Genomic DNA, 10,745 nt, shown 5'->3' with positions numbered 1-10,745 from the left:
ATTAGCATGCAACAAAGTTATGTGAAAGAAAATTGCTGTATAGCGTTCACATTCCACACTGTAGTAAAAAATAAGACTAGTCGTGCTGTAAATTACCTGAATAAAGAATACTGTAATGTAAAACTATTGTGACTATCATTACAATGACATTTCTAAATAACCAAAAATGTCTTGGACAATGGCACAGTTCCATGCTGTCGTGTCACAACTGTGTTGACAGAAACCTTGGAACACCAGTCTGATGCACAGACAACATATATCCGCACTGATCGAAATGACAGACCTGACCATGAGTGAAGGCTGTTTACACAGGCAGCCCAATTCTTATCTTTTCCCCCCCCACTAATTGGTCTTTTGACCAATTGGATCATCTCTGGAAAAAGATCTGTGATTGGTCAAAATACCAATTAGTGGAAAAAATATCAGAGTTGGGCTACCTGTGTAAATGCAGCTGTAGAGCCACTGTGCGCATAAAAGTTTTTTTTGAAGGATGTCTATAATGCTCCATTAGAGCGCTCAGATTTTCAGTATGAAGTGACATCTAGGGCCCCTATAGAGAGATCATCAGGGAAACTTCACGCTGCCCCTGAGCTAATGAGAGAGCAACTTTGGATCCGTATAGGGGAGCCAAGTGACATTTTTACATTATCTGGCGTGGCATGCCGTACCCTGTCATGCCAGACTGAGACGCCCCTGAGTTGCCGCCCATCTGCATGCCAATCAGACTACGGCCTTGACGCAGCTGCTCCTCAGAAAACTCCCGCCGGTTTCCCTGAGCTTTCCTGAAAGCACAGGAGAGACACAACTGGTCAGTTACCTGCAGTGATAGATGTTTGTACAAGAGAGATTCAAATTTATGTCAGATAGGAAGGCCTACACCTAGAGTAATAACATGGATGCATGAACAAACATCAGAGGTAGTGGGGATTAGGTAATGAGACTCATTGTAAATAGTTAATTTTAGAGTGGTATGTAATAAAGAAATTGACAAATCATTTTTGCTGTTTTGTAGAACTCATTACAGATGATTAGTTTCTTACTTATGAAACCAATCAGGTTCACCACGATATTGACCATCATCCTTTGTGAGTGCCATACTGCCTAGAGCCGACAAGGTCCTTTGCACGGCAGCCATATCCTTCCCTGTAGTCACACAAAATACCAGACAGATATTTCAATATCATATTTGGCTTTAGTTGGTCCTCATTGGTTATAATGCAAATTTGTTTTTGTAGAAGAAAATGTATGATTTGACAAAGTAATCCATTCCAGAAAGTTATATTATATTGAACCGATATATTTACATACCTGAAGTTATCTAACATAACAACTAACAGTTTGCTGCATGTGAGTTTATGCTGGAGTGGAATCACCACTGTATTAGGAGAGCTGTACCTTCCCACAGGTCCACAGTCTGGAAAAGGTCCCCAGTGATCAGCCCATAAGCTTCAGCTGCATGCAGGAACTGGGAGATCTTTTCCATCTGCTTGAAGACCATTTTTGTCTCTGGGATCTTCTTTATGGGCTCTTGACCAGGGGGATATAGGCTGTTAATGAGCCTACAAAGAATCTGTAACGAGATATGAAATGTTGTAATGACAGGATACAACTGGCCTACACCCACCCAGCCTCATCAGGGGTGGCAGTGGTTGGTTGCTTGGAGGAGAAACCCCATAAAACCTAAGGCTATCAAATATGGCACATTATGACCATTGTGGATTAGAATCTGAGATTATCTGTATATGTGTGTTTTAAAGTGTTGCTCCATAATTTGTGTATAATTTCAGCCAGTAGTTTTGAAAGTGGTGCTCACGAGTCAAAATGGGTCTCCGTTTTTTCTGCACTACTCATCCATTTCATATGATATGTTACCCCCCCCCCCCCCCCAGTTTGCAGTTTGTATGATATGTTAAGAATCCAATTTCTACAATATGTAACAAATTTGTTGTGCAAAAGATCCCAGACTGCATCTTTAAGAGTTAGGTTTAGAATACAGTAAAGGCATGAGGTTATGTTTACATTTTAGTCCTTTAGCAGACACTTTTATCCATAGTGACTTGCAGGAGCAATTAGCGCTATGTGCCTTCCTCTCTAGGCTACCTGCTGCCCTACGTCAACCAGAGTTTGGCTCAGAGACTCACTGTTCCATCTTTGAGCCAGCTCTGGAAGTTCAGTCTCCCAGGCTCTGGTCGCTCTATGTTCCCCCCAACCTGCAAGATGATCCAGTCCACCAGTCTGGCCTCCAGGTCCAGAATATACTTCTGGTCTATCTTCTCCTGAACCTCCCTACTCAGTCCGTAGCTGGGTCCTCTGTTAGCCATGGCTGCCAGAGTTAGAGACCTTCCAACAGAGGGACTGCAAGGAAAGGGTTCAATTTAATCAATTATTGTGGGCCAATACATAACAATTGAACTGCCATCTAGTTTGAGGATGTGTCAGATGTGTAGGCCTATGCTGCTGGAACCATACACAATGGCTGTGTTTACACACACAGACAGCCCAATTCTGATGTTTTTTCCCACTAATTGGTCTGTTGACCAATCAGATCAGCTCCTTTGCCAACAATCGGGTAAAATATCAGAATTGGGCTGCCTGTGTAAATTTCACTGCTACCTGTGTAGTCTTTGTATTTATAAATAATGTACTCTATGCAGCTCACACAGAATCCCGCCCTGCGCTTTCATTTCTGATGTCATATGTAGGCTATATATAGCTAGATGCGGGCATGCGTAAGCCTCTGACTTCAAGGAGATGCAGATAACGTAGTTGTAAAGTTCAGCAATTTTCTTCATATTCGGACACCTCTAGTTTCATATTGAGAAATGTATAATTTAACCGTGTGAGTGATACTTCTCTCGAAAACAAATTCGAGGAAAATATGATAGAAATGTAATATACGTAGTGGTCCCGTGATGCGCGCGGTGTCACTCGCCACTGGAGAGCATATCCAAGGCAGGATTTATGAAACGCCATAATGCACTTGCATAGATAGGCAAAAGGCAAATGGATCCCCCCCCAAAATAAAGTTCCTCTCGGACATTCGAGCTATGTAAATAACTTAGGCAAAACGGTCTGGATACACTCCCGCTAAGGGAAAATACTGCAAGTGCAAGCAAAATGTATTAATTTATTATAGCGTGCGCAATACATCTAGGCCCATTCGGAATGTCATTCGTCTCAGCACATTATTTTTCCATTTCATTCGTTTACTTACTAATTTTAAATTAATGTATGGTCCGCTTCGCTCTGGTCCTGGTCGTTAGTCCCGCTCTGCAGTCACATTCTGTTCAAACTGTACATCTTTGAGGGGTGCAGTACCAAGCTCAGCATCCCTACTCAGCAACCGTTCTCGGACTCGCCACAGCTTTCAGAGCCACGCGAGTTAAGTGATGCCTCAGCGCCTCTGACAGGGGATTTAAGGAATGAATTCATGGCCAAACGGGAGAAACGTCACAACATCCAGTGAAAATGTCCAGGAATGGTTTTAGGACCACATTACCCTTCAATAATTTACTGGGAGTTCATTCCAATTATTTCATTAATATATTGTAGGCCATCAATGATTCAATTTGCATGATTTGTATATAATCTTTACCAGTTAATTTTACTACCATGGTTTATGTGTATGTGCTTTCTCTATGTTGATCAAAACATTGATATGTTTGTTGTACGTTTACATTTTAGTCATTTAGCAGACGCTCTTATCCAGAAAGACTTACAGTTAGTGCATTCATCTTAAGATAGCTAGGTGGGACAACCACATATCACAGGCATAGAAAGGAGGGATTATTTAAGATACTGTTTGATTCAAAAGTAATTCGAATCAAGGCATATTTGCCTTCATCTCGACGAAACCACGTGTTTATAATTCCTATAAAATAGTTTATATTCATATACTTACTTAAATGCATGTCACAGAAATACAGTAGCTTATGCTATATGAAAAACGTCCATGGAGAAACTAAACATACATACGAAAAAATTGCATTTTCCTTTAAATGTTTATTTTGACATACATACAGTAAATGCATTCTGCAAGCTATACACTCTTACGTCAAGGACAGCGCGTTAGAGAAAGCACATTTAGCGCAGTGATTGTATTCATCCACCCTCACGGAGGTGATGCTACTGTCCATAACACTGTGTCTGCTCAGCATCTCCACAACACATCTACTGTCCACCTGTCAAGGTGAGTACAAGCATTACCCAGCATCTCCATAAAGAAGAGCCTGTTGTTTTCCCTGGAAGACATAAATGCAATCTGACTATTTAAAAACGCATGCCAACAGCAGTTACACATGATATGAATGTGTAAGGCGTGTTCTAAATAGGACATGTTTGGGGTCTCGTTACGGTTATCTATGGGCGACTTAAGTAGCCTTAGAGTGGTCGAACATCAGGTGTCCCATATCCATGTAATACTTGGCATCTTTTCGGAGTTGTGTCCAGTGCTCATTGGCCTTGGGTAGAGAGAGCAATATATCATGGCAATGCAAACATACACCCATACATATTTACACAGGTGGAAAGCTTGAACTAATCAAAGGCAATACAAAATCCATTCACATAATACAATGAAAATCTATACACACAATACAATGGTAGATGTGGAGGCACCTGTTCTTGAACAGTGTAAGCCCACTGGTTCTGGTTGGGATCCCAGTGTCCTGAGGATCTCATCAGTCTGATGAATCACGTAGCTCTTCCTTTAGGAATGAAGCAGCAAAAACCGGTGTTAAAAAATATTGCTATTGCACATTTCTGTTTAGTAATTGATAAAACATCTTATTTTGAGATTGCTTCTGACGTGAAAAAATAAAATCTTAATCCAGTTGTGTAAATGACCAAAACAAAATGTATTTTGACAATATATGACACTAACATAATATGCCTACATTGCCCCAAAAACCTTAATAAATCAGACAGCTTGATTATGCATCTGGAAAAATATACCACTGCTGCAACATCTCATAGCTTTCAACCATCAACCTGTTAAAGGTATTTAAGGGAGTTCTGGAAAAGGTAGCAGAAATAAGTTAGATTTACCTGAAGCTGGAGACGTGAACTGTTGCTCTGTGGCATGTGAGAGTCTCTGGCCTGGAATCTCACAAACGGATGTGAAGGGAACAGAACTCTCTTTCACAGGGAATGGAGAAATCCCTAAGGAATGAATACCAGCAAGCGTGCAAGTTAGCAACCTGTTTCTGTGTCAGAGCTCAGATATAGAAATAGGCCTTTCACACAAAGTCGTCTGGCTAGGCTGGTCCTTTCAAGCTCTTAAAAACAAGTCTAGCACTGAGGATCACATAGTAGAGACCCTGTACAGACACTTGGTTTCCACTCCGACTTAACAAATATTTAGGTTTATTTACTGTAAAGGATAAGCATATCTCATTCTTAATAAAAGCTCAATGTTGACCAATTTAAGGAAAGCAGTGTGTATGTATAATATATATCAGAAACAAGACACTATACATGTTTGGAAATGGCTCATTTAAAAAAGAAAAAAAAGAGGCCTATCTGATGTACAGTATGAGAGAAATAAACAAGTGAAAATGTGCAAACGAATGTGTTAGGCCCATCCTAAAATGTTCATCCATAAGTTCTGGTACTTTGCTTATCGGCGTCAGCTTCAGATGCATTGTTAGCATCACTGTACAGTGAGCTAGCCCATCAATTCTGCAACATAGTACTATCACCTAGAAACATTTAACTGTGATATAGAACATGTCGAAAACAAACTTAGTTCACAAGATGAAACATTTCGGATAGAGATTGTGATACTTTTGTATATATAGTGTATGAGGACACCACTTCAAATTTGTGGATTCGGCTATTTCAGCCACAACCGTTGCAGACAGGTGCATAAAAATTGTGCACACAGCCATGCAATCTCCATAAACAAACGTTGGCAGTAGAATGGCCTTACTGAAGAGCTCAGTGACTTTCAACGTGGCACCGTCATAGGAAGCCACCTTTACAAGTCAGTTCGTCAAATTTCTTCCCTGGTAGAGCTGCCCCGGTCAACTGCAGGTGATGTTATTGTGAAGTGGAAATGTCTAGGAGCAACAACGGCTCAGCTGCGAATTGGTAGGCCACACAAGTTTACAGAATAGGACCGCCGAGTGCTGAAGCGCATAAAAATAATCTGTCCTCGGTTGCAACACTCATTAACGAGTTCCAAACTGCCTCTGGAAGCAACATCAGCAGAAGAACTGTTAGTCGGGAGCTTCGTGAAATGGGTTTCTATGGCCAAGCAGCCGCATACAAGCCTAAGATCACCATGTGCAATGCCAAGCGTCGGCTAGAGTGGTGTAAAGCTCGCCGCCATTGGATTCTGGAGCAGTGGAAACTTGTTCTCTGGAGTGATGAATCACACTTCACCACTGGCAGTTTGGGGAAAGGCCCTTCCTGTTTCAGCATGAATTAATGTCCATGATTTTTGAATGAGATGTTCGACAACCAGGTGTCCACATACTTTCGGTCATGTAGTGCATGTTGGAAACCAACGACATCAAGTCCTAACCACTTTTAGCTGACAATGTACTAGGCAGTGTATCTGGGATCACATTACACTAATGACAGCTTACCATCACTGTATGACAGTAGCCACACATGGCATTTTATCCAATTAAATCAGAAAGTTGACTATACTAAAACATGAGCTGCCTACACGGCAATGCTTTTCACTTAATTACCTGTGCTTCTTAGGCCAGTCAAACATACCAGGCCATCTCATGCTACTTACTGTTCAATCATTATTTGAAATCTGTCATTTTGAAATGGGCAATACTTGCAACAAAACCAACATGAACTGGGCCAACATTGAAAAGTTACCCAGAGTGACAGTTGAAATTACATTTTAAAAAGTTATCATTCTGGACTGCACTAAAATCACACCATAATATATATTCTACACTAAAATGTTAAAATATATTAAAATGTAACACAATGCTCAGTTCTACATGAGTTGTCATGCAGTCAATATTCTGTTCTGACCTTGTGTGCAAAATTAAATGGCATGGACAAAGCAATACAAACATAGATATGTTGTGTCAGCAATGGAACCAAACAGCAAATACAGACAGCATAAGAAATGGGCAACGCATGGACATCAGCATTAGAATCAAACATTACAGTTGAGTAAAGTCCTTTTTCAACTGATTGTTCCAGCTGGACACCAGGATGAGTAGCTGCAGCAGCTAATGGGGTTTCATAATAATAGAAATACATAGTGAAGTGCCTAAAATACTGTGCTGATATTTGCTGCCTCCTATTGGTCTTTAAGGGCACATGCATAAATATATAACAAAGGCACATCACACTTGTTTGAATAAAATTGACAGTGGATAAAATAAATGTCTCACAAATGGACATAATGCATCTGTACCTGATGGGCTACTGTAATAGGAGTGATCCCTACTCATTGAAGGTTTAACGGAATATCAGACCACATTGTGGGAATAAATCAAAACTGTTCACAGCAGGCCCAAGAAGTTTGGTAGTCGTGGGAACAAAGTGTCATGGCAATGGTAAATACAAATCCTAATAAAAAGGCATGGAGAGAGCCGGGAGAAAACACAAGAGTTCATTTTCTTCACAGTGTGTGTTTGGTACAATAGCACCTTCGATACTGTAACGCATTGGGAACCGAACGGCCTGAGTGCGGAAAAGTTGGGGTCGGGGTGGTAGGAGTCACCCACAGCATTGTCCTGATTTGGCCACTCAAACCAACGTGGTCAGCTTGTCTATGAGGTCATCGATGGTGTAGACTATGAGCTTGATGTCCTCCTTTTCTGCCATGCGGTGCTGGCCATGCTTGCGCAAGATGACGTCAACGTCGTTGCTAAGCACACGCTCAGCTAGCTGCATGGAGACGTGCCAAGGCACATCCTGGTCCTTCATCCCATGGATGAGCCTCACCGGGCAAGTCACTGGAATGGGGCTCTGCAGAACGCAGTGCTGCTCTGCCTCCTTCAGGAACTCTGTGGTGAACGTGATGGAGCCCTCCTCATTGTGTTTGGTAGGAACCACCCACTGCCCCTTCTCTTCAATCTCCTTCCTCACCTACAATGACAAAATGATACCATTTTATTTTGGGGGTAAAGACATTATCTAAGATGGCAGCCATTTAAAAAATGTGCTTAGTATAGATGTTTCAATTGTAATTCCATCCAAATGTTGTTCTTGCAATTTCAAGATTAAACGCATGTCCCTTTCCTTTGAACCACCTTCAGTGTATTGATATGACTCATTTAATCAAGCGTCTGTCATTAGGGGAAATGTGCATTGGTCTGTATACAGAGCCTGTTAAGGTTATTGAAAACTCCAGATGGTTTATTCTGAATGCTGACTCACCTCAATAGGAAGTGTATTGTAGACCGTTACAAAGTGGTCAGCTGCTGTAGAGATGCCAACCATGGCCGCAGTTCTTTCTGGACGAGCTATAGCTGCCAGGCACATCAGCCAGCCGCCCATACTGGAGCCAACCAGAATCTGCAACATCAGAACAATTAGCTAGATCAGAAATGATCTTCTAAATGACAGCACTGATATCTCTAGTGTCAATTACGCATGCCGGAGGATCCAAAGGCTTATTATACAACTGCAGGCCAAGTCGAGGTATATTAACCCTAAAATCCTCCAGAGGTTTATTATTAACTCAGTGGACAATTCACACTGAAATCTGTAACAGTTTTACATCAACTACCATCCCAAATGGTTATACAATATTATACATGAGTCTGTGCAGGTCTATTTCAGCTAACAATACTTTGGATTACACTGGCTGATTAGAATTCGTCTCATCATAGAAACGGAGAGGAACTACTTACTTGTGGCCCCTCCACAAGCTCGTCCAATACATATAGAACATCCCTCTTCCAAGTGCCAACAGTGCCATCTACTATTTCACCTTCAGAAGACCCACAGCCTGTATAGTCAAACCTGGAAAGACCACATAGATCTGCAAAGATTGGTTTTCCTGACTAATTGAAGAACTGACATACATGCAACTTTTTTTTTTATCACTGAAAATACTATAGCTAACTTACCGTAGGTAAGAGTGGCCTAGTGACTGGCAGAACTCCTCAAGGGCTTCTGCTTTCTTCCCACCCATGTTTGAGGCAAACCCCGGCAAGAACACTACCCCTGGGCTCTTCCCCTTCACTTTTCTATAAGCCAGTTTCGGCTGGTCTGGGCGTGTAGCATAATGCACTGTAGACTTATGTCTCACTCCTGTAAAACAGAAACATTACATACTTCCCCAACCCATTAGCTAGGTCAATCATGCAATACATGATTTCATGAGATTACAATGATAGCCATGTGGCGCAGGGGTTATTTACAACGGTTTTGTTTGTGGCTCCAATTTGGATTTGTTTCTTGTTCGACACCTCTGACCAATCATGCTCTGTTCTGACTGATGTAGATATTACGTAGCTGGTTAACCCTCATTAGTTAGCCAATACTGACAAATAACTGTCGGCGAGTTAGCTCCAGGTTCGCGTTAACAGGGTAACGTTACTTTCCCGTAACTACCTAGTTAGCTATCTATTTAGGGTTGTGCAGCAAAAGACGATATAGCCAAGCCATACATTATATCAAATTAGCCAACTACTGTAGTTCGCTAGCTGGGCTAGTTGGCCTTGCTTGGCTGGGCTAGCGTTACAGTTAGTTAACGTTAGCTAGTTATCTAACTAACGTTAACGCAACTAACGCTAACCGACTTGGTTTTTGAAGCAATGATTTCGTAGAAAGAACATTCGTTTGAAAATCTGTCTAGTTACCTAGCCAGTAGACGTTTTTCGTTAAGGATTTAGCTATTGGTTAATTAGCTAGATAGTTAACTCATTGTATCGTTAATTTCCTATTGTGGTGTAGCGACACACCCCCTGACGTTATTGTTTTTATGGAAGTAAGTCTGCATTACGCAAAGTTTAATAGTTGGGACATGAATTAAACACTTTTAGCTAGTACTCACCCGAAAACATAATATCTTGTCTTTGGACATTTAATTGGAAAACCCTGCTGAAACGCCTTACTAAAATATACGCCATCGCCAATCTGACAAGGATCCGACCTTATTGAACTAGCTGGTGCATTTGAATGACACCGACTGATTAGCTAGCCAGCCAGCCAGCCTTCCAGTTCCGGGTCCTACCAACCTCTGCGCTGGATGAACAAAACAAATACAAATACAGATACAGAAATATACAAACAAGAGTACATTAACCCAACAGACAGGGGTATTACATATCAAAATACATTTTTAATTTGTCAAAAAGTTTTATGGTCCGTATTGCTTTTTGTTTTTTACATTTACTGATAATTTCGAAATAATATTTCAATTCTATCTTAAATAATGTGAAGAGGGGTTTGTTCTCTGCCCACTTCATTTTATGGCTAAATAATCTTCCATGAAAAATAAACAAATTAACAAATGAAAGTTAAATCAGGGTCCATATAATTTGGATCAAAATAAAACATAATATCAGGGTCTCTCAAATTAAAATTAATAGTCGTTTCTTTTCAAATAAAGTCTTCCAACTCACTCCAAACTCTTCTGACATAAGAACAGTCTCAAAATAAATGGTCAAGAGTTTCTGGTTCACAACCACAAAATACGCATTTGTTATCAATAGCTATTTTGAATCTGTGTATAATAAAGGTCTTTACAGGGTAGATTCTATGAATGAGTTTGTATGATACTTCACCTTATTAGATTTACGGTATTTGACTGAGGT

The 10,745-nt window shown here is 40.8% G+C and overlaps 2 protein-coding genes across 2 annotated transcripts; both read right to left on the bottom strand.

Moving 5' to 3' along the window:
* Positions 1 to 71: 71 nt before the first annotated feature.
* On the bottom strand, positions 72 to 3,417 carry LOC111964323 (transgelin-3). The gene is made up of 5 exons (XM_023988188.2): positions 3,215 to 3,417; positions 2,142 to 2,355; positions 1,396 to 1,570; positions 1,041 to 1,143; positions 72 to 782 (listed from the first exon to the last, which is right to left on the bottom strand). Exons 2-5 carry the CDS (start codon positions 2,319 to 2,321, stop codon positions 641 to 643), a joined length of 600 nt encoding a protein of 199 aa, XP_023843956.1. The 5' UTR covers positions 2,322 to 2,355; positions 3,215 to 3,417; the 3' UTR covers positions 72 to 640.
* Positions 3,418 to 7,534: 4,117 nt separating this feature from the next.
* Positions 7,535 to 10,143, bottom strand: abhd10a (abhydrolase domain containing 10, depalmitoylase a). The gene is made up of 5 exons (XM_023988168.2): positions 9,983 to 10,143; positions 9,054 to 9,237; positions 8,835 to 8,946; positions 8,359 to 8,496; positions 7,535 to 8,067 (listed from the first exon to the last, which is right to left on the bottom strand). Exons 1-5 carry the CDS (start codon positions 10,056 to 10,058, stop codon positions 7,726 to 7,728), a joined length of 852 nt encoding a protein of 283 aa, XP_023843936.1. The 5' UTR covers positions 10,059 to 10,143; the 3' UTR covers positions 7,535 to 7,725.
* Between the last annotated feature and the right edge of the window lie 602 nt (positions 10,144 to 10,745).

This window comes from Salvelinus sp. IW2-2015, linkage group LG5 (genome assembly GCF_002910315.2).
Source record: "Salvelinus sp. IW2-2015 linkage group LG5, ASM291031v2, whole genome shotgun sequence".
NCBI lineage: Eukaryota > Metazoa > Chordata > Actinopteri > Salmoniformes > Salmonidae > Salvelinus > Salvelinus sp. IW2-2015.
The sequence above is the reverse complement of the archived record's forward strand: the minus strand, read 5'-3'. Positions and strand labels throughout refer to the sequence as shown.